At 37.2% G+C, this 22,201-nt stretch overlaps 14 protein-coding genes across 14 annotated transcripts; 7 read left to right on the top strand and 7 right to left on the bottom strand.

Moving 5' to 3' along the window:
- Positions 1–220: 220 nt before the first annotated feature.
- C5L36_0B12550 (uncharacterized protein) lies at positions 221–1,033 on the bottom strand (the record flags this gene model as incomplete). Its single annotated transcript, XM_029465645.1, has 1 exon — positions 221–1,033. One exon carries the CDS (start codon positions 1,031–1,033, stop codon positions 221–223), a length of 813 nt encoding a protein of 270 aa, XP_029321505.1.
- A 677-nt stretch (positions 1,034–1,710) lies between these two features.
- Positions 1,711–2,073, top strand: C5L36_0B12540 (uncharacterized protein; the record flags this gene model as incomplete). Its single annotated transcript, XM_029465644.1, has 1 exon — positions 1,711–2,073. One exon carries the CDS (start codon positions 1,711–1,713, stop codon positions 2,071–2,073), a length of 363 nt encoding a protein of 120 aa, XP_029321504.1.
- Positions 2,074–2,647: 574 nt separating this feature from the next.
- On the top strand, positions 2,648–3,997 carry C5L36_0B12530 (uncharacterized protein; the record flags this gene model as incomplete). Its single annotated transcript, XM_029465643.1, has 1 exon — positions 2,648–3,997. One exon carries the CDS (start codon positions 2,648–2,650, stop codon positions 3,995–3,997), a length of 1,350 nt encoding a protein of 449 aa, XP_029321503.1.
- Positions 3,998–4,332: 335 nt separating this feature from the next.
- On the top strand, positions 4,333–5,916 carry C5L36_0B12520 (uncharacterized protein; the record flags this gene model as incomplete). Its single annotated transcript, XM_029465642.1, has 1 exon — positions 4,333–5,916. The coding sequence occupies one exon, from the start codon at positions 4,333–4,335 to the stop codon at positions 5,914–5,916; it is 1,584 nt and encodes a 527-aa protein (XP_029321502.1).
- Positions 5,917–6,532: 616 nt separating this feature from the next.
- Positions 6,533–9,034, top strand: C5L36_0B12510 (uncharacterized protein; the record flags this gene model as incomplete). The annotated part of the gene is made up of 1 exon (XM_029465641.1): positions 6,533–9,034. One exon carries the CDS (start codon positions 6,533–6,535, stop codon positions 9,032–9,034), a length of 2,502 nt encoding a protein of 833 aa, XP_029321501.1.
- Positions 9,035–11,051: 2,017 nt separating this feature from the next.
- On the bottom strand, positions 11,052–12,236 carry C5L36_0B12500 (uncharacterized protein; the record flags this gene model as incomplete). The annotated part of the gene is made up of 1 exon (XM_029465640.1): positions 11,052–12,236. One exon carries the CDS (start codon positions 12,234–12,236, stop codon positions 11,052–11,054), a length of 1,185 nt encoding a protein of 394 aa, XP_029321500.1.
- A 112-nt stretch (positions 12,237–12,348) lies between these two features.
- On the top strand, positions 12,349–12,831 carry C5L36_0B12490 (uncharacterized protein; the record flags this gene model as incomplete). Its single annotated transcript, XM_029465639.1, has 1 exon — positions 12,349–12,831. The coding sequence occupies one exon, from the start codon at positions 12,349–12,351 to the stop codon at positions 12,829–12,831; it is 483 nt and encodes a 160-aa protein (XP_029321499.1).
- Positions 12,832–13,000: 169 nt separating this feature from the next.
- On the bottom strand, positions 13,001–14,866 carry C5L36_0B12480 (uncharacterized protein; the record flags this gene model as incomplete). The annotated part of the gene is made up of 1 exon (XM_029465638.1): positions 13,001–14,866. The coding sequence occupies one exon, from the start codon at positions 14,864–14,866 to the stop codon at positions 13,001–13,003; it is 1,866 nt and encodes a 621-aa protein (XP_029321498.1).
- A 290-nt stretch (positions 14,867–15,156) lies between these two features.
- Positions 15,157–15,393, bottom strand: C5L36_0B12470 (uncharacterized protein; the record flags this gene model as incomplete). The annotated part of the gene is made up of 1 exon (XM_029465637.1): positions 15,157–15,393. The coding sequence occupies one exon, from the start codon at positions 15,391–15,393 to the stop codon at positions 15,157–15,159; it is 237 nt and encodes a 78-aa protein (XP_029321497.1).
- A 214-nt stretch (positions 15,394–15,607) lies between these two features.
- On the bottom strand, positions 15,608–17,851 carry C5L36_0B12460 (uncharacterized protein; the record flags this gene model as incomplete). Its single annotated transcript, XM_029465636.1, has 1 exon — positions 15,608–17,851. One exon carries the CDS (start codon positions 17,849–17,851, stop codon positions 15,608–15,610), a length of 2,244 nt encoding a protein of 747 aa, XP_029321496.1.
- Positions 17,852–18,027: 176 nt separating this feature from the next.
- On the top strand, positions 18,028–18,711 carry C5L36_0A12455 (uncharacterized protein; the record flags this gene model as incomplete). Its single annotated transcript, XM_029464287.1, has 1 exon — positions 18,028–18,711. One exon carries the CDS (start codon positions 18,028–18,030, stop codon positions 18,709–18,711), a length of 684 nt encoding a protein of 227 aa, XP_029321495.1.
- On the bottom strand, positions 18,708–20,141 carry C5L36_0B12450 (uncharacterized protein; the record flags this gene model as incomplete). The annotated part of the gene is made up of 1 exon (XM_029465635.1): positions 18,708–20,141. One exon carries the CDS (start codon positions 20,139–20,141, stop codon positions 18,708–18,710), a length of 1,434 nt encoding a protein of 477 aa, XP_029321494.1.
- A 284-nt stretch (positions 20,142–20,425) lies between these two features.
- Positions 20,426–21,103, top strand: C5L36_0B12440 (uncharacterized protein; the record flags this gene model as incomplete). Its single annotated transcript, XM_029465634.1, has 1 exon — positions 20,426–21,103. The coding sequence occupies one exon, from the start codon at positions 20,426–20,428 to the stop codon at positions 21,101–21,103; it is 678 nt and encodes a 225-aa protein (XP_029321493.1).
- A 197-nt stretch (positions 21,104–21,300) lies between these two features.
- On the bottom strand, positions 21,301–21,471 carry C5L36_0B12430 (uncharacterized protein; the record flags this gene model as incomplete). The annotated part of the gene is made up of 1 exon (XM_029465633.1): positions 21,301–21,471. One exon carries the CDS (start codon positions 21,469–21,471, stop codon positions 21,301–21,303), a length of 171 nt encoding a protein of 56 aa, XP_029321492.1.
- Positions 21,472–22,201: the final 730 nt, after the last annotated feature.

Below are 22,201 nucleotides of genomic sequence, written 5' to 3'. Positions count from 1 at the left end.
AACGCATTTTGCAATTTTTCATATACATTTAAACTGCGCACCCCTGAGAAAGAGACAACTTTCCCAGTTCTTTGTCTATCAGCACAATGACAACTTTGTGCAACTTCAAAACCTTGTCGGAGCCCACGTTGGTCTTCACCTAGGGTGGATGAAGATAGGGAGTGAGGGGGGAAGAGGGCTGGTGCTGCGGGGGGAGAGAGTGGAATATATATACATACCATTACAAATCGTCGATATTGTAGTCGATGCCGGCACGAGCCAAGACATGCTTCTTTGAGCTGATGTTTTTCTCGTGTTTATTTTGCAGTCTCTCCCATTCCTTCAAGTCCTTCTTTCTGTCAAACTTGAGCTGGTTGATCTTGGCGAAGGGGATCTTCTTGAACTTAAGGTTTGCGCCCACAAAGAGCTTCTCGTGGATCTTGTCCTCCTCCAAGAGAGAACACTTTAGCAAATGTCCCATCAATAAGTAATTGTTCATTGTCTCGGCAGCGATCTTGGCGACATCATACTCCTTGAATTCCAGAAATGCATAGTGCTTGGAATTCCCAGTTTTCTTGTTTCTTGACAACCTCAACCTCAGAATCTCTCCAAACTGCTGGAAATAGCGTCTCAACTCCTTCTCCTCGAATCCATGTGGTAATCTGCCAATGTAAATGACCCCCCTACGAGCACCCTTACGAGCACTGCTCTCAACGGTGCTCGTCTTGCCCGGCTTGATGACGGTATGACCAGACTGACTCGTCCTGGTTACATTCTCAGAAGAATCTTGCACATCCTGGTCGTCAGCCCCCTCGTGGATGACCAGCTCGCTGTCGGTCTCCTCGCCACCGGAGTCATCGGATGGCAATTGAAACTCCTCCTCGTCAACTGGAGCTGCACCTTCAGTTTCAGACTTTTGTTTCTGTTTTTGTTCTTGTTGCACCTTTACGCTAGTTTTCTCTCCAGGTTCTGTAGACTTTGGTGTCTTGCGAACAGGGTTACTGGACTTACTTGCCTTGGTGGACTGGGTTGATGATCTGGTGACACGTGCCATGGCTGTGTTGTTTGGTTGTTCCTTCTTCAAATCTTGTGGAATCTTAGTGTAGAAAATGTAAGAGGTGAAATACTTTTCATGTTTTTTTTTTAACTGATAAAAAAAATTTTGAAAATCTGAAAAATCAAAAATCAAAGAAAATCAAAAATCAAAGAAAATCAAAAATCAAAGAAAATCAAAAATCAAAGAAAATCAAAAATAAATAAGAAAATCAAAAATAAATAAGAAAAAAAAAATTCCTTTAAAAATTCCTTTAAAATTCGTTGAAAAATTTACTGAAAAATTTACTGAAAAATTTACTGGAAAATTTTCCCATTTTCATTCTCGGCTGGATTTTTCCCTAAACGCGCCTTGTCTCGCGTCGCGTCGGATTGCCGCATTAGGAAAAACTGACCCTCGCTTTATAGAGATTCTCGTTTGGCGTTTAATATTATCTGCCACCACCCCCCCATTTGGTATCGTAAATGGTAAGCATCGCTTTAAGTTTGCAATGTGTATCGAATTTCTATAAATTATGGTGCTTCTCTAGGGGGGGGGGGGAGGAAAATTCAACTGATTCTCTCTAAAGGCCACAATCGACCATTTCTACAAAGGAGGTACCCTTGCAAACATCGTGCACACATAGATATACACACATACTAGCACCACCTTCTTCTCTACCGAACCGCCGTCTTACCATGTCTACGAAAACATACACTGCAGAACAAGTTTCTCAACACAACACCAGAGACGACCTCTGGATCATTTACAACGAGAAAGTCTATGATGTCACCCAATATTTGGACGAACACCCAGGTGGTGAGGAGGTGATTCTTGACTGTGCTGGTCAAGACGCCACCGATGCCTTTGATGATATTGGACACTCCGAGGACGCCCACCAGAACTTGAAGGCCTTATACATTGGCGACCTCATTGGCGGTGTCCCAAAGAAAACCAAATCTGCTTCAGCAGGTGGTAATTCAACAGATGCAAATTCTAACTTGTTTTTGGCTCTTGCTTTAGTCGTTGCTATATTGGGTTACTTCCTATTGAGAAAGTAGTGGTACTTGCTTCTCTATCGCCGTCTCACTGGTGTAATTTGTGTGCTTCTCCTCCATGGCTCCTCCTCCTCCATGGCCTCCCCCCCTTGTTTCTCTCCTACGTTATGTATCGATATAATTGCATCTCCTGTACTCTTTACTTCAATTCATACATTCCTTACCATATAGAGACTCTGGACACCCATGGTTGGCCATTTGGGTGTTCCTATTGGTGAATGACAGAAAAACATGCACACCTTAAAACACCCTTGAACACCTTTAAATACCCCTATACACCTTTAAACACCCCTATACACACTCTGTGTCTCCATGTCTGGGTGCAAACGTGACACGTGGAAATGCGACACACGATTTGTTAGTAAGCGCAGTCTCGAATGATGAACTTCCCAAACTTGTTCATCATCTCTGGGTGGTTTGGTGTGTTTTCTGGTTTTTTCTCATTCCTCTCCTTGGACGAGCTCCACCACCTTCAACACACTCCCTCCTACCCGTTCTGTTGCTCTTGGCATTCAAATACATTATAGATCGCACCGTGTCAACTGTCGTGTCCGGTACATACTTCATTGGCTAAACAATGCTTGCTTGGTTGCTCCTTCTCACTTGGATTCTACCATCCCTTGCTCTCACAGACTTTTACACCATCAGCAACAACAAGGTCTTGCAGACATGTGCATATGTCTCCAACGCAGAGTCGGGCATTGCCCGCTGGTTCCGTATGAGAGATCCATACATCAAGGTCAACCTCGTGAGGTCCGACAACCTCTTTGCTGATGTCGATGTCTACACCTTGATCATGGGCGGACCAGACATGAACAAAATCTCTATTGGCTTTAATCCCTACTACAAGGTCTGCGACGAGTTTGCCCTTAACGACAAGTACTGCGAGCATGAGTCCGACGAGTCCAATTCTAAGAAGTTGTCCCTTGTGGAATTGATCGACAGTGGCGGTTATAAATTCCCAATTGAATCGTTCATGCTGAATACCAAAAAGGAAACCGACCATATTTATACGTTGGACCGCTCGGGCATCTACTGTGCCATGTTCCTAACTTCAAACATTCCAGACACCGTCGAAGACATCGCTGTGGAGGTGGAGTGGGTCCAAAGTTATGGCAACTTGCTAGTGAGCGATTTCAAGAGACTCTTCTCAACAGTTGTTTTCACCTTTGCTTACATTGGCGTTGCAATCGTCCTATCTTTTCTAACCTACAGAAAAATTAACCTTAATGAGAATACCTCCATTACAATCAACAACTTGAAATTCCAGAAATTCACTCTACAGTATAAATTCATTCTTTTCTTTTGGGCTTATGGTATACTCTATCTATCCACCTCGGTCCATTACATTCTGCTAAACAAATACGACTATACAACTGACTCATTGATTATCTTCTTTACTAATGTTCTTGATTTGGCCTTATCCACAATAGTTAGTGTTTGGACCATCTATAACTTGATGCTATTCAGCGCAGGCTCTTGGATTCATGTAGATATAACAAACACAAATAAAACATCGCATAATCTCCAAGTTAAAACAGCAAAAATCATCGCCGTTGTTCTTGTCATTCAAATGTTAATTTATGATATGGAAGAATCGACCATTCACTCCTTAATTGGAAATGTTCCAAAAGATTGGTTGAGTACTTGCATCTATATCGAATACTTCCTCATCTATATCCTCACTCTCACTTGGGCAGTGATCACATGGACCAAAATTCAGGAGAAAAAACTAAAGACAATCTACCTCATTACTACAGCCCTCTTGGGCATCCTCTTTGCCATAATTATACTTGGTGTCCGCTTGTTCAACCACACTGCACAAACGGCGTCTATAGCCTACACCGTCGAATTCATCTTCACCGTCGTGGTCGCCTTTCTTTGGCACAATGTCATTTTCGAAAACAACACCCTTGTGCTCAAGTAATATCATGTATAAATGATATAACACCCCATACGTTACTATACGAACCCATTCAATATCATCCTATTCATTGATACCTTTCGTACAGACTTTCCCGATAATGCGATTCCGTTTGTTTTTTTTTTTTCCCTCGTTTAGTTTCACTCGTTAAAAACGAGTTATAATTCCACTTGCTTTTTTTTTTCCAACTCTTATTATCCTTCTCGTAACTGTATTTTGTTGCATGTTTATTGTTCTTCTTTCTTTCCTCTTGTGTTGGGATACTTTTCTTTCATTCGATTCTCTAGCTCTTTGACAAGTCTTTTGTTTCGCTAGTTCCTTCCGCTCTCAAATAAACAATGGAGGCACTCAACGTTGACACCAAAGACGCTTTGGAAAGCGTAGTTAATAATTCCACCACCGCCGTTGTTGAAAATATTGGCATTTTGAATAAAGTCCAATCATTATCCTGGTTCCAGATCATTGTGTCTTTGATCGTGGTGGGACTAACATATGACCAAATCTCATATCAAATTATGAAGGGATCCATTGCGGGTCCACGCTACAAGTTTTGGCCAATAATTGGACCTTTCTTGGAGAGTTTAGATCCGAAATTTGAAGAATATAAGGCAAAATGGAATTCCGGTCCATTGTCATGTGTCTCTATTTTCCACAAGTTTGTCGTCATTGCATCTGACACAACTTTGGCGAGAAAAATATTTCAATCACCATCCTTTGTCAAGCCGTGTGTTGTTGACGTGGCTGTGAAAATCTTGAGACCAACCAATTGGGTCTTCCTTGACGGTAAAGCACATGTTGACTATAGGAAAGGCTTGAATCCTTTGTTCACAAAGAAAGCTTTGGAAATCTACATTCCCGAACAAGAAAAAGTCATTGATCGTTATTTGGACAAATTTGTTGATATCACAAAAGATGGTGCTAAAGTCTTTTTCCCTGAATTTAGAGAGTTTTTATGTGCAATCTCCTTGAAAACCTTTTGTGGTGATTATATCACTGAGGAACAAATCCAAATGATTGCTGATAATTATTACAAGGTGACTGCTGCTTTAGAATTAGTCAATTTCCCTATCATTATTCCTTATACCAAAACCTGGTATGGTAAGAAAATTGCCGATGATTCAATGAAAATCTTCGAAAACTGTGCTCAAAAATCCAAAGATGCTATACTGAAGGGTAAGAAACCAAACTGTGTTATGGATGAATGGATCCTTTCGATGTACAAGTCAAACGGTCAAATTGAAACTGGGGAAGAGGTTAAGGCTAAGGTTAGACTATTCTCAAACAAAGAAATTAGTGAAGCAATTTTCACTTTCTTATTTGCGTCCCAAGATGCTTCATCTTCCTTATGCTGTTGGATTTTCCAAATCTTAGCTGATAGACCAGATGTTGTCAAGAAGATCAGAGAGGAACAATTGAGGGTCAGAAATGGTGATCCTAATGTTCGTGTCAATGGCGATTTGATCGATAAGATGACATACACTAATATGGTAATTAAAGAAACCCTAAGATATAGACCACCGGTTATCATGGTTCCATACGTTGCAAAGAAGGCATACCCGGTTACCGATAGTTATACCGTTCCAAAGGGTGCCATGATCATTCCTTCTGTCTATCCTGCTCTACACGATCCTGAAGTTTACGAAAATCCAGATGAGTTCATTCCAGAGAGATGGGTTGAGGGATCACCTGCTACGGAGGCGAAGAAAAACTGGCTGGTCTTTGGTACTGGTACTCACGTTTGTTTGGGTCAAACCTATGTTATGATGTCATTTGCTGCTATTATTGGAAAGGCGTGTATGTTTACTGATTTCAAACACACTGTTACGCCATTGAGTGAAGAGATTAAAGTCTTTGCAACCATCTTCCCAAAGGATGATTTAATCCTCAAGTTTGATAAAAGAGATCCAGCAACCATTGAATAAACCTTTTCAGTTCTTTTCAGTTCTTTTTGTGTTATTCTCTCAGGAATATAGTTTTTTTTTCCTATTATTCACTCTATTTTCTAGTTAACATTATTTATAACTTTTTCTATAAGAAATTATATCAGTACTAAAATTCATGAATAAAAAAAATTACGTACCTTACAGTTCCGCTTTACAATCTAAATACTGTTGGATAGGCCTAGCTTTTTTGTTTTATTGGATTCTATCTATAAAAGTATTTTTAATAATAATTTTCTTAGAACAGGTGCTGCTGTTTATATGTTGAAGATCTTAGCTCTCTTGAAAATTATAAACTTTTTGAGAACCATGAATTTATAGCTTTATTCTAGATAGTTAGGTTACAATAGAGTTCCCCTAACCACTTCTTAGTCAATAAAACCATTACAAATCTATATTAACCGAATGTATATGTTTTTCAACAAAAGTGGAGAAAACCAGTCATGACACATAAATGTGTTGCAAAATAACAATAACAAAGTCGCGGAAGCGACGGATGCATAATTTGAACAATTGAAAAGGAGTATGTTGCCACGATTATAGATAGCACCTCCAAGACAATTCATATTTAGTATCAGATAGGCAAGAACACAACGGAATGTCCAAGATTAACCATGTTACGCCGGAGGAGCAACAGAGGCTGCTTAGCAATTCTATGTCTATCATTAAGACGGAGATTCATCAAATGAGGAAATGTCTTGAAACAAAACATAAATTTATGGACTCTTTAAAACATGCATCTAATTTTCTAAATGAGCTGAGAACGAGCAGTTTGAATCCTAAACAATATTATGAGCTATACATAATGGTCCATGATGGACTGACATATCTGGCAAACTATTTGAAGGATAACAAATCAAGCTCTAACAACTACTTGATAGATTTATACGAGTTAGTCCAATATGCTGGTAATATCATACCTAGATTATACTTGATGATAACAATCGGTAGTGTATATATGGAGTCGGAGGATGCCCCTGTCAACGAAATTTTGAATGATATGTTGGAAATGTGCAAAGGTGTTCAAAATCCGATCAGAGGCTTATTTTTGCGTTATTATCTTATCCAAAAGACAAAATATTTTATTATAAAATATGCTGGTCCTGAAAACCTAGACAAGATGATTAGTTATATTATTACTAACTTTATTGAAATGAACAAGTTATGGGTGAGACAACAACATCAAGGACATTCAAGCGAGAGGGCCAGAAGAATAGAAGAAAGGAACGAACTGAAAATTTTAGTTGGTTCCAACTTGGTGATTTTGTCACAGTTAGATTCAATTAATGTCGATATTTACAAGGAAAAAATTCTACCTGAAATTTTACAACAAATTATCAAGTGTAATGACTCGATTGCTCAAAACTATTTATTGGATGTTATAATCCAGATTTTCCCTGATAACTTTCAAATTGCAAGTCTAAATCTGTTTTTGGAATCACTCTTAAAGGTCAATACAAATGTTAACATAACGATGTTGATTAATTCATTGATTGAGAGATTGCTGCACTATAAATTAAGAAACCAAGAGGTGTTGAAGGATAGCTCCTTTTTAAATGAATTCATACTATTTATTGAAAAGTTGAATGGAAAATATCCAAACTTTAATATTAATGACTATTGTTTGATATTGAATAATGTCTTGAAACTCTCTTTAACCTTTCAAAACGAAGATGTTTTAAGTTATATGGATTCAATTTACAAATCATCGATTGATAAATTTAATTCAATGAAGGATAATGAAGATTCGTCAATCGATGATTTCAAAATTATACTCAAATCAATAGAGCACTTAAGTGACTTTAATGATTTCTTCAAGATCAACGATGAAAGTTATTTTAATTTGTTCAAGTTACAAAAGCCAAATATTCAAAATGAAATTTGTGTTAATATTTTGGATATACTTGTTGATAACGAAATCAAGATCAGTAATAGACAGGATTTAGAAAAGATATTCAAATATATTCGCATATCAATACTATCATATAAGAAATATGTCCCAGCTATAACAGATACTAAAAAAGATTTGTTTGGAAAGCCTTTCTCAACAGAGGAAGATCCAACAAATTATGAGCCATTATGTCGATTCCTACATTTTATTGACAATGAATCGATCGAAGAAAAATATTCCTTATTGGAGGAGTGTGAGAAATACCTCCTCGAGGGTAATCCGGAGAAAACTATATCAACCCTTGTCTCTATTCAAATTTCACTCATCAGAAAAATGGATATCGAGAAGCTTGGTAAAAAAGAACTAAGTAAAAAATTTAATAAATTGTCACAGTCAATCAGTTTTTTAAAAGAATACAACCCACTCAAAGCTTTCAACTTGTACCTCTATTGCGCAACCACTTCGAACCTTTGTAAACTGAACAATATAAGCTATGAATTATTTATTGAAGCGTTCATCGTATATGAAGAGTATGTTGTTGATTCTAAAACACAAATGCATTGTTTGACAAATATAATAAACAAGTTGATCACGATGGACCAGATGATCATTTTTGATGCTGAAGAGTTTGATAAGTTAATCACCAAAACTGCTTTATACGGCAGCAGGTTAATGAAAAAAACCGACCAATGTCGTGCTATCTATAATTCGTCCCACCTCTGGTGGATTATAAAAGAAGAGCCCGAAAAGGAGGAAGAGGACGAAGAAGTGGATGCGGAGGACTTTGAAGAAACACAAAGTGGCAAGCGCAAACACGTAGAAGATACTGGAATAAATAACAGTGATGATGAGGAACCAAGTTTGCAAGTTACGTTGAAAAGAGATGATAAGAGAGTTTTGGAATGCTTACAGAAATCTTTGCGTATAGCTGATTCCATTATGGATTCGAATGCCAGTATCGAACTTTTTGTGGAGATTCTCAACCAGTCTATATACTACTTTATTCACGGCAACGAAATGATTAATGTTCGGTATTTGAACGGACTTATTGAACTCATTGGGAACAATTTCAAAGAGGTGAACAGCTTAGGGAAGGCTTCATTAGAGGATGGTCCGTACAAGAAGACGTGGGGTCATTACCAACGTACGTTAAAGTACATCAAAGAGCAACGTGCTGTTGATGGACGCTTTCATGAAATTGCCATTTAACATTGTGTATCACATAGTATATTCAACGAAATAAAATAAGCCGATACTTGACTTTGAAACTTTATAAATCTAGTTTTCAGTGTCACAAAGCTTTGCTTATCGACCTTTTGTAGTACGTAGCTACTACTTATTTACAACAGATCCCAGTACCATTTCTGGTACCTGTCTGTGATTATCTTATTAAAAGTATCATACCCAGCAAGTTCTAATGATGCAAAGACCAAGAATGAGCCTGACATACTTAGAGGGCTCATTACTGTACAATCATAAAAACTGGCGACAGTCTGTCCCTATTTGGAACCAAGTCAGCATGGTAAAGCTTGCGTTTGAATTGTCGGACAGGGTGCCTCGTGGTAGCCATTGTATAACTTTGAACATGCATAGTAATATTATAAAATGTCTCCAACATTCTGGCGTTGAAACCGGTTCCAGTACCTCTTGAATCGACTCTACGCATAACAACAACCGAGATGTTTTATGCTGCCATCATAAAATCTACCAGTTGCTTTCAATATGATGTGGCTGTGAAAAGAGTGCCTCACACTACAGAAAATCTCTTTGTAGGCATTACTTCACCAGGAAAACAAGGAAAGAAAGCAAAACCGAAATTCCATGCAATACTGTTCTGTCCTGAGATTGAAATCTCATAGTTAAGTTGGCTCTTCCCTTTTGCTCTAATTTCTTCAATACCTGTTGCGTATGGTCTGTCAGCAATGTTTCTCAATTCTCATTGACAAAGCCAGAAATATGCAAGTTGCAGTTTACCTGTGCTTGCTCTGATATGCAATCATTAATGTCATATCTGATAGGTGCTCATATGAACGACATCAAAAGCTGGCCTCCAAACAAGCTAATTTTCATTCATTATCAAACAGGCCTTCCTCAAACTACTAAGCAGTTTACAAGGGACACATGTGGCTCACGTTTAGCCTTTGGTTCCTCTACATGCAGTGACCTTCTCAAAGTGGAAATGAACATGCTTTCTCCCAAAGAAGAGAAGGAAAGGTTGCTCTTAATATCCAGGAGTCATTGAGGAAAAATAGCCAACGGTCCTACAGCAATGCTATTTTCACCTCCAACAGATGATTTCCCATTAGGGTGAATGAAACCAAACCCTTTCTATGGTTCCTTCAGCATAGGCTGCTTCAGTGCACAAGGGTTCTACGTGGAAAAGGATTACAATTCTACCTGTCGAAAGAAAACTACCCTTTCAAGAAACACGATTGAAGGCCTGGAAGCATCTTAACAACTGTTCAAAGTGTTAATGTATTTCAATATCTGCAGAAACATCTAGAAAAGAGAGCACAGGAAAAAAACCCTCTTTGAAGGAAAAAGTTTTTCGCTTGAGTGAGAAATTTGCAAAATATAAAAGGGGCACTGTTCCCACATGTTATGGGTACTGTAAAACAAGAAAAGCCTTATTCCTTCATTAACCAGCAGTTGTTTATACTGTTGAAGTGATGATAATTGAGTTACTTCTTTCCAGTTCCTACTCGACTATGACGACATGGCATACAGCCGCCCTGGGTCCGGATATGGCTGCTGTTGCAGGCAGTCATTTTTCTTGGCTCCTAGTCATTCACAGTGTGCTTGCATGCTGGGTCTGAAGGGCTTTACTTGCCAGTAATTATGCAATTCTGATAACAACGTATATGATCTTCTGCTGGTTCCTCTCTAAAGGCTTGGAGAGGAGGTTTTATTGTCATTTTCAGATGGCCCATATTAATATGGGATTTTCACATTCTTCAGTTTTTTTCTCCAATCTACACAGTTTCATATGATGAATAGCTACCATAAACATTCGCAGTTTCCACGGTAGTTGTGTCGTATAAGGCCGACACGAACCCAAACTTGTTGGCCTTGACACACCGGTGACCGCCCCATGACCTTCCATGGATGTCTGATTGTTACTGTGTTTTACTCGTTATTGTAGTTGTAGTTACGGCTTTTTGTTTTACCTTCTTACCTGTTTGTTTGTACACTATGGTGACTTACTCTTGCACACTTGCTAAGTTACTTATTGTTGAACACATCCGTCCAAGTTGCTTGGAACCTCCTTGTCGTTCCATCCGAGGCCATCCAACCCCATGCCCTCCAGATCATCCTGCACTACCCCAGGTGGAGGCGGAAGAAGCTTGTTATATTCCTCCATTTCTTGGTCAATGTACTCCCTCGTTGCAACGTCTTCCTCGTTGTAATCCACAGCATCAAATGTTCGAATCACGTTCTCTAAATGCTTCAATTGCTTCTCGTATCGTAGGTAATCATCAGGCAGGGTGCTTTCTCTTGTATTGGAGTCCCTGAAGAAGTTTCTGTAGTTAACCACGGCAGCGTTCACTGTCTCATACATCATCTCCTTACTCGTGAGTCTATTCAACATCTTCATTAACACACCAGAAAGTTTATCAATACCTTCATCATCAGCATCATCACCGTTACGACCGTCATTGCCTGCAAATTTCCCATTTTCTGTCTCGTTCAACAAATCCTTCAACTCATCCATACCCTCAAATCCTGCACCGTCTCCATCAAGGTCTAGACTATTCAGCAAAGTTGTTAAAAGTTCTTCATCTCTATCCATTTTCTGGGTAGATTCAGCATCAACTTTTCGTGATGATTGTTTCAATCTGTTGATCGTTTCGTTGATAGTATCATGGAATCCCTGTTCTTCACCATTCTTACCATTATATTCTTGCGCTTCACTGTTTTTGGCGCCGTCTTTATGCATACCATTATGGTCACTTTCATCACCATCTGGTATAATTGTACTCCCGTTTAGCGCCGTCTCTAACAATCCCTCCAATCCAGAACCTGCACCGGTTGGATCAAGCTCATTCATAAATGCTGCGATACTTTTTGCAAAATCAGCATCCAGACCTGCTGCATTGGCCAATCCCTGCAACCCCCCCAATTCTACATCCCCTTCATCATTGTTCTCCCTACTCTGTAATTGCGCCGAGTCTTGTGACTTAACTGTGCTTCCAGGCTCCTGAGAAAGAATTTCCGCATCAAAGTCGTCTAAGTAATCGTCCAAATCATCAAAATCGTCAGCCATTGTACCAATGCTTGTAATATACCCAACCTTAACTGGGAAGAACGTAAATGAGAGTAGTGGCACAAAGTGCACCGACTTGGCAAAAGTGCCAACGAGGATTAGCTTATAATATTGTAGTTGGTGTTTGTGCAAAATTTGAGCGAGCATAGGAGACGCATCGTTTTTTCTTAGAGTTCCCTGTATTTCATTTCATGGTGTGCAGGGTTACTTTTTTCTTTACACTACTTTGTATAAGTAAAAGCTAAACACTTATTTCGCTATGGCAAGAGACTTACGAACAGAAAGAATTCAACAGGAGAGAAAACAGTGGAGAAAAGACCATCCTTTTGGATTCTATGCCAAACCAACTAAGAAAAGTGATGGTTCACTGGATCTTCATAACTGGATTGCAGGTGTCCCAGGTAAACCTGGAACGATATGGGAAAATGCCACCTATCCTCTAACTATATCATTTCCAGAAGATTATCCTGCAAAACCTCCAAAAATTAAGTTCCCTCAAAGCTTTTACCATCCAAATGTGTATCCAAGTGGTACCATTTGTTTGAGTATTTTAAACGAATCACAGGACTGGAGACCCGCCATTAGTATCAAACAGTTACTATTGGGCATACAGGAACTACTAGATACTCCAAATCCAAACTCACCGGCCCAAGAACCTGCTTATAGGGCATTCCAAAATGATCCTAAGGCTTACACTCAAAATGTTAAAAATCAGGCTCTCCTTTATAAAGATAAATCATAGGCAAACATCAAAAACAAAACAAATTAAGGCTTGAAAATTAGTTGCTTGTTAGATTAGATATTATATAGGTTTCTGCTATATATATATACGCTGTATAAATAATAACATTAATATTAATAGCAACAGTGATTGCACCCGCTTAGTCTCACACTTCAAAAATACTGCAAGGTTATTCGGTTTGTTTGTACTCAATAAATCTTTGCAAGTTGCTCAACGTTTCTTCAGTTTGTTTTTTCAACCTTAAGTTGATGTTTTTATCAATATTTTTGTAAATCTTCTTATAGTCTTGTAACGTATTTGCCAATATCCCACCTAGGTTTCCGTTGTGATATAATTCCCTATTGTATGGATAGTCATCATCAAACAATTCGAATATTGAATTAATAGCGACGTTGATAGATTCCTCGACTAGATAGTTGTATTTTTTGTGAAACTTCGAGACATTTAATCCATTTGAAAGCTCGCCATTATAGAACTCAATTTTCTCAACAATGTTGTATTTTATTATAAACTCAACAATGGTTTTGGTAACTTCGAGGTTATTGATATTCTTAGCAATAATTGATAGATACATCAATAATGTAGTAATAAATTGAATTTGCGATTCAATGTCCAGAAATTCGTCATATTTAGATAATTTCGTACCAAGCTCAATCAATGTATCAATTTGTGGTTCTTGTGAAACAAATTTAGAAGGATCAATTTCTAATAGATTGAGTTTAAAATTGAGATAGTCAATTATAAGATACAAATCTTTGGAATTAAGTAGTTGATTGAATTCCGGTTGAATTTTATTGGTGTTCAGTGATTCCAAATCATTTACTAATTTTTCATTCATTAAGCCGTTGGAGTTCAAATAAATCATCAAATTGCTTAAACATATCAAGGCTTTATCATTTTTAAAGTCTTTTTCAAACAATTTACCAATGAATGGCAATATATTATCAATACAGTAGCCATCAAAAACCTTGTCTTTCTTTGTACTGTTGTCTATTAAAATCGAACCTTTTATTTCAATAACTGTAGTTAACAAATCTAACGACAAGTCCACAATTTGAAACTCATCGTCATTTTCGTGTTCATATTTCAAAGTATCTAGGACTGTAAAAGTTTCAACTAGCAATGAGTCCAAATTCTCATTTAGATCGTCCTTAATTTCAAAAATCTGCAGCTGAATTCCAATTAAATAAACCTTTACTAACGGAGACTCTATATTTGAGGTGATCATATTTGAAAAGACCATTTGAAAGTCATTATTTTCCAGTAAGTTTTGTAAAAAATCAGCACTCAAAGTTGACAAGTCATAGATCAATCTCAATATATCTAGAAGAACTTTTAATTTGTCTTTATTGGTGAGCACATTATCCAACTTGATAAACTGAAGTAAGTAAGTCAAGATATTGGATTGAAATAGATTTGGAACAAGTGAACTATTTATAACTTCGGTGCTTAATTCCATTGACAAATTGTCAATCACAGAAACAAGGTTAGAAATATAGCTTAGCAATAAATCTTTGCTGATTTGGTTCACCTTTTCGTCGTCCAAATGTGGTAATGATTTGAAGGCTTTATCGAAATTTTCAATTAGTATTTCCCAAATACCATTTCTCCAAAGATAAATAGCCAGGTCATAGTCTTCTTCAAGTATTAGGTTTTTCAATAGATCAAAACAACTTACGAGTATTTCATCGAATTGTTTTTCTTCCTTTAGTAAGTCATTGAGAATAATTTTGATTAAATCATTTTTCAAGAAAACTTTACGGACAGATGGATCATTCTTACATTGAACTAAAATATTGTTGATTGTGATGAGTTTGTCATTAACAGAACTTGTTGAAGACTTTTTAATTTTATCAAGCAAAGTTAACACCTTATTGACCTGATTAGACTCATTTTTCTTTGGCACCGCCGCATTAAGCTGGTTATTTTGGTGTCTTTGTTGCGAAAGTTTAGATCTCTTCTTTAATTTGGCCATTGCTTGTTGACAATTTAAGATGTATCTGGTGAAAGAAAGGCTTTTTTTAGTTTGCAACATGAATTTTACAAATTCAAAAATAAAATTTTTTTTCTTACAAATTCAGCACTCTATTTTAATGTCCTAAATAGGAAATGTATTCGCAAGACTTGACCGAGATGTCATGGTCTGTATATCAAACACACGGCAAGCTTGTTTATCGCTTAGTATCTGCAATTTAGTCTCTCAACATCATAACGTTGGACTTTCTGTAATTGTAGTCTATTATTAAATCAAATATACAGCATTAAAAAATTTGTTATATTCATGTTCAGACACTTCAAACTTTGTTGGCACCCTTGAGATTAGCTTCACTCTTTCTTGGCTTCCAATTTTTCCCGAAGCTTCTCCATCTCCAAGCTCTTGTCCACACCATTAATGATCTTGTCACCGTTTTGATCGAACTCCGGGATAGGAATATCGGTTCTCAAGTTTCCGTCCTTACGGAGTTGTTCAACAATAAGAGGTTCAAAGAACTTCACCCCGGAATAAACACCAAGACCACTAAAGACTAGAATGGAAAGTAATTTGTGACCACTCAAACCCATGTTGCGCCTAAAATTCCGGTTTTTTCAAGTGTCAATTATATGATACTTCTTCCTAAGATTATCATTAGACTGAACTTGTGAACTTGATAATTGTCATGACAACTTCTTCTCGCGATGAAGATTATTTTTTCTTCTTTTGTGATAGCAGAACTACTTTCTATTAGTTTACTCTATAAAGTTGCAACGGTAATAAATGCCAGATAGTAAGGATCTCTTAAGCCCTACAGGCAAACTCTTGATAGTAGTCCAACATTTCCTGAGTGATGTTTCTCACAAGGTGAGAAATGGCGCTCTCAAAGTCTTCCCTGGTAACATGATCAGCGCCTCTGGAAACTGCCCTGACACCAGCCTCTCGACAAAGAAGAACACATTCGGCTCCACTACATCCTTCAGTTTCATTTACTATCCAGTCAATTAGCGCATTGAATGAACCCTCGTCAATGCCAAAACTGGACGATGCATTACTGAAAATCGCTTTTCTGCCTTCTGCATCAGGAGGCCCAACATAGACATGGCGGTCAAGACGGCCCGGACGTAAAAGTGCAGAGTCAATGGAGGATGGCCTATTCGTAGCACCGACCAAGATAACACCATTTAGTTCCTCCACACCATCGAGTTCATTCAACATGGTGTTTAACACTTGTTTAGAAACATTTGTTGATTCACCACCTTCTCTATCAACCGCTATAGCGTCAATCTCATCAATGAAAATGATTGAAGGCGCAGAAGCTCTTGCCTTGTTAAAAATGTCCCTGATCTTCCGCTCCGATTCGCCAACATACTTGTCAAAGATCTCAGGACCTTTGATGGCTAAGAAATTAAGTCCCGACTCAGTAGCTAATGCCTTGGCTGTCATCGTTTTGGAACAACCGGGTGGTCCGTAGAGCAACAAACCTTTAGGAGCTTTGATACCAAACCTCTTGAATTTATCGACCTCCTTCAATGGTAGTTCAACCATCTCATGAATTTTCTGCTTGAGCTCGGTCTGACCTCCAATGTCTGACCATTTCACCTTTGGCATCTCAAGGAGGATTTCCTTCATTGCACTTGGTCTAATATCTTTCATTGAAACAATAAAATCGTTAAATTTCAAACAGACAGAGTTCTCACCCTCAAGATGTCTCGTTATAGCTTTCATTACACTTTCTCTTACTAAGGTCAACAGATCACTACCAACATAACCGTGCGTCTTGTCTGCAATAATTTTGATTTCTTCATCACTGACATTGTTCAAGTGAGGCTCAATTTTGTTAATCTGCTTCCTCAAAATATCAAACCTTCCTTCAATATCAGGAATTCCAACCTCGATTTCAACATCTAATCTTCCGGGTCTACGTAAACTCAAATCAACACTGGTTAAGTCATTACAGGCTCCAATGACAATGACCCTACTATTACCACTCAGCTCTTCCATCATACTATTGAAAGTATTGATAATTCTTCCATCAACATCACTTACTTCTTCCCTGTTCTTTCTATTTGGAAGTAAATTTTCAATCTCGTCAATGAGTATAATGGAAGGCTGATACTTTAGTGCTTCTTTGAAATTTAAACGTAGTTTTTCTTCACTATCTCCTAAATATTTAGATATAATGGACGAGCCATCAATCTTAATAATATGACATTCCCTAAACTCACAAGCTAAACTTTTCAAAAGCATGGTTTTACCAACACCAGAATTACCATATAGTAGCACTCCTCTTGGCGGTTCAATCCCAAAAGATCTGAACATTTCTCCATTTAGAAGTGGAATTTTAACTGACTTAACTAAAGACTCGATGGTCTTGTCTAAACCGCCAACATCACTGAATTTATTTTTCCTGTATATTTGTGGGATTTTATCGACTGATATGAACTGAATGTTGGTATTTTTAGGGTGTACCAGGTATCCAGAAATGTTGTTGATATCGACACTGTTGTGCGTAGCATTCAATGTTAAATTATTCATTGCTGTTTCTAGTTCTTCATTGATTGATTTGACAAACCATTTTCCGGTATTCAATTTTGGATACACAATTCCAACGTTGATTAAATCTTCTACAGTAAGTTCCGATTCTTTCTCCTTTTCAATCACCATATTTTTAGCATATTCAAGTTGCCCATTAAATTTATTTATGGTTGCACGTTCGCCTAGTAGTATACCATATAAATCTAGATACGCCCTATTTATGAAAATGGCATCATCATCATCATCGTCACTACCACAAACATCCACTAATAGCACCAACTCTTTCAATCCAATTCTCAACTTCACAAATGTCCCCTTTGTCAGCTCCAAGTTTTCTAATGTTGTCTTTGTAATGAATACACTAGCAAAATTTCTAAGATTTTTGAGTGTTTGTGAAGAGGTTGGGCGGATAATTAACTCCTTAGTCGTTGAAGCTTTAGCTCTAGCTTTTGTAGTTGCAGAGTCCTTCTCAGGATTTGAGTTCTTCTTTGCTGTTTTAGTAGGTGGCATGGTTATAGAACACGAAGTTTTGCTTGACAAAGGAAGTCTAGAAGAATTAGTAGGAGAGTGAACATAGTGATATAAAAAAAAAATGTTGGTAACTTTTTTTTTGTCACTAACAGAAAGGCCGTCAAGTATTCTCTTGTCTAACTGATTTCGGTGTAATTAAGCAATACTCAGGCACCATGAGATATCCCATTTCAGTACCATCAAAGCATTTTACACCTATATTAGCCAGCCTAGCCAATGTTAAACCATCAATGTCACACATTTATAAATTCAAACATGTGTCTCGATTCAGACAAAAGTATGAATCACGAGTATCAATATTAAACCAGATAATACCTGAAGAATTTAAATTAAGTGATTACTTTCTACTACACACCGTTATGTTTTACGACGATTTTAACTTGATTTATAAAGACCAAAACTTAATCAAGGTTGAGAAACAAAAGGTTCTTTCGATTGGAAGCGATCTATTGATCCTAAGATTATTTGATTATTTGATTAAACAACACAGTGGTTCCAATAATCCGATTGATGTCGTGTCTTGCGTGGATCCACTGAGAATCAACACATTTTCTATAAGGCATGAGTTTATCAACCAGTTTAATAGAATGCTTGATTCTAAGGATTCGCTCGATAAGTACCAGTATTGGGGAAAGATAGACTCAATAAAGATTGAAAAAAAAACTAGACATAAATCGTTACTCATGTTGATTGGGTTGATCTACTTCCAACATGGATTAAAGAAAAGTACGAAATTTATAAATGAATGGTGCATCAAAGGCCGATGGTCCAGAGTAGAAAAATATAACCACAAAGGCCTGGTCGAAATCTATACCGACAAAAAGATGAATATCTTCTAAATAGGTGGAGGACATCCAAATGGGATCGGCCTCCAGGATGAATAGCTGTCAAAGAGATTGATGGAAGTCTTTGTTCTCTTATTTGTGTTCTCATCATCTAGTATGTTTAATTCAACGTCTTCCAAAGTACGTTTTTTAAAATTGGTTTCATTTGTCCAAAATCTTTGTATTGTTTTCTCAAGAGTCGCAATTTTCTCTTGGCAATTGACTTCTGTCAGTAAGGCTGAATATTGATTATTCAGTATTGGAACACAGATTCTACTTGCATTGCTTTGAGTGAACAATAGCTGAACAATTTCACCAATGTTGGACTTATCTATAAAGGTGATATTTTCCAAAATCCATTTAATCCAATTTTCACACTGCCGTATTTCAGCTTCGCTTTTGAGGTACTTTATCGGTTTATTATTAATGATGCATTCTTCAACATAATTTGTGCCATAGTTCACCAAAGTTGTAGATGTGGATAGTTTGAAAAGTTCGATCCATAGTTTCGTCACAAATGTAACGTCTAAATTCTGTAATATAGTTCCCCATATCATACGCATACCTACCAACTGTTTCTCATTGACGTCATGGTTTTTTTCTGTTTGCAGTAACAAAACATTTCGAAATATCATAATTTGAATTATGTTACTGGCATTTTTAGTATCAATCAAATGTTTGAGTTTGTTGGTGTCATCCACCACGCTTTGTAACTTAACTTTTTCTTGAATCTCCCGTTTCCGATCCTTTCTTATTGACTTTAAGAGATTCTCTACTTCTTTTAATGAGTATTTTGAAAAGATATCGCCATTTTGTTCTTTTTGCTGCAGTGTTTTTAAATCATGAGTTCTCTTGACGTTCATTAGGCTCATATTCCACCTTGTTTCATTGACTTCTAATAGGTCCAGACTTTTGTATTTATTAAGGATGTTTTCCCAGTACTCAACCCTCAGCCACTGATATGCACGTTGTGTAATCATCCTCAGCATTTGTAGACTTGGTAACCTCTCATGTGTACAGATATGCCTGCATTCAACAAAGTAATTTGGTAGCTTCAATTCAACAGCTAATTTATGCAGACTAATGTTGAACATGGATTGCTGGAATGGATCAAGTAACCCATTTACAAACTTCACCATAATCATTGAATACTGAAGCCTAATATTCAAATCAGTGGCAGTGGGGTTATTTGACGATGTGAGAAATGTCTTTCTCTCTTCATACTTGAATAGCTTTACCCCTGTCTGGGTTTCATCTTCTAGCATTGCCTCCATTAGCAATGCAGTTATTTCAATACTATGAGGAATCGGACTTTTCGTTAGATATGATCGTACTTTTGAGATAGCCTGTCTTTTCAGGTCCGTATCCTTTGATAAATAAAAACATTTATATAGAAACTCTAGTTCATTAGGGAATTTGAAGGCTGTAATGTGTGGATTGTTCATTATTTATTTGAACACTTATAGTGAAATGTTAGAGCAAAAGTTTAAAGGGCTGAGATGGTTTATCATGGGAAAACGAAAAAGATAAAACTGTTTCAGCAATCACCAAAAAAAAAAAAAAACAGGAATACAGAAACACCAAAAAAAAAACCGGTAAAAATTAAGATGAAATTAATAGGGAATTTCGTATTCTCGGCTAGCATTGGCAAAATCTAAAACCCGTCAGCCTCTTTATCTTTGAAATAAACTAGCTGATAGATCATAACCAGTGAATATTCATAGGGAGAATGTCGTTATTTGTTTTAGGAGGTACCGGTTTGGTTGGCTCAGAGTTCCTATCCAAGGCGTTGGAATGTTCGTCGACGAAGAAGGTCTTTGCTCTTCTTAGAAGAGACCCCGAAATCGAAAATGATAAACTGGTAAAGATTATATCCAAGGAGACTGATCAATGGGGTGAAGTCATTAAATCCACTGATATAGCAGAAAACTCCACCTTTTTCTCTGCATTTGGAACTACGAGGAAGGCTGCAGGATCAGCAGAAAATTTTGTTAAGATTGATCATGACATTAATTATGAGGCGTTTAAGGCTGCTAAGGAATCTGGCAAGTTTGACACTGCAATAATCGTCTCTTCCATGGGTGCAGATAAGGATTCGAGGTTTCTCTACATGAAAACCAAAGGCCAATTAGATCAGGACATTATCGATCTAAAGTTCAAGAAAACCATTATTTTGCGTCCTGGTATCCTCTTGGGTGAACGTAAAGTGTCTAAAGGATTGAATAATACACTCGCAGAATATGTGGGAAGATGGACAAGGGGGACTTTCATTGGCAATGCAATTGGACATCCGATTTATGCAGAGGAAGTTGCTAAATGTGCACTAAAGCTAGCGTTGGAGCCAGCAAATGAAGAAGGTGAAGTACGTATCCTCCAAAGTGCAGAAATCATCAAACTGGCAAATTGATATGTCATATCTTGAAGGTCAGTTTCGAAGTTGATGTCAACGTTCCTTTGATAGTTTTATTTTATATCAGTATAATCGTGCATGTGTTGTGAAATCATATTTTTTGGTGTGGGTTATACCTGACTGTATTTTAACAAAGTATTAAAATTTATATAATATATTTAAGTTTATATTGTATAGAGAAAGATACAAGACATTTATCTTAACTTGGTGAAACCAATGTCCTTAGCCTTTTCTCTGAAACATTGTCTGCACATGTTGATACCGTACTTTCTGACTAAACCGGAGTGGGAGGAACAGATTCTACATTGTCTAGAACCTTTACCGAAGTTTCTTGGGTGGGAGAACCAAACGTTTTCGTGTGCCATGTTTAATCTATAATAGTTTTAGAGTTGCTGTTAGTATATTGTTCTGGTGAGTATGATATAGTTTTAGAGTCAGTTGCCGCTAAACAACAGAGAGAGAATTCTACAAGAAGTAAGATTTTCAAAATTGCCGTCAATTTGTCTCTTTGTTTCATTGTTACTTTATTGCCAAAATAGGTCCGATATTTTTTTAGGTAATTAAATAGCTCGTGCGTTAATTTGTTTCATTCATACCATTGAATCAGCACATTGTCAAGCCAAAATCCTATTTCCTTAGTATATACTTCAAAAAAGTCTAATCATTTGCTTTTTCGTTAAACTGATATACGTATCCATATTAAATACATGTAAATGATTGTACATCTTTACTCTTTCTTTTCATATAAATAATAGCTCAATACCATGACTAATGACCTATACCTTTAGAACGTGTTCTCCTTTGAAAATTTTAGCAAAAATTCAGTTGTCATTAACTTCATCTTCCATAATATTTATAATCTCTCTCTTTATAATTGCCCCATAGCATACTCTATTCTTCTAATTTGCAGATATCAAGTGTAATGTACATACATATTATATGGATAGTCGATCTGGTGGTAGATTCAAGGTTTCAAGATTGTCTTTCCTACTTGTCTTCAATGTGAAAAATATCCAATATTGTGTATCAATGGGATCCCTCCAGTCTCTGGGAGTGAGATTCAGAATGGGAATCACCCTCCGGTATGGTTTCCCA

The sequence above is a fragment of the Pichia kudriavzevii genome, chromosome 2 (assembly GCF_003054445.1).
Source record: "Pichia kudriavzevii chromosome 2, complete sequence".
NCBI lineage: Eukaryota > Fungi > Ascomycota > Pichiomycetes > Pichiales > Pichiaceae > Pichia > Pichia kudriavzevii.
Note: the sequence above shows the minus strand (reverse complement) of the source record. Positions and strands in the feature narration are given on the sequence as shown.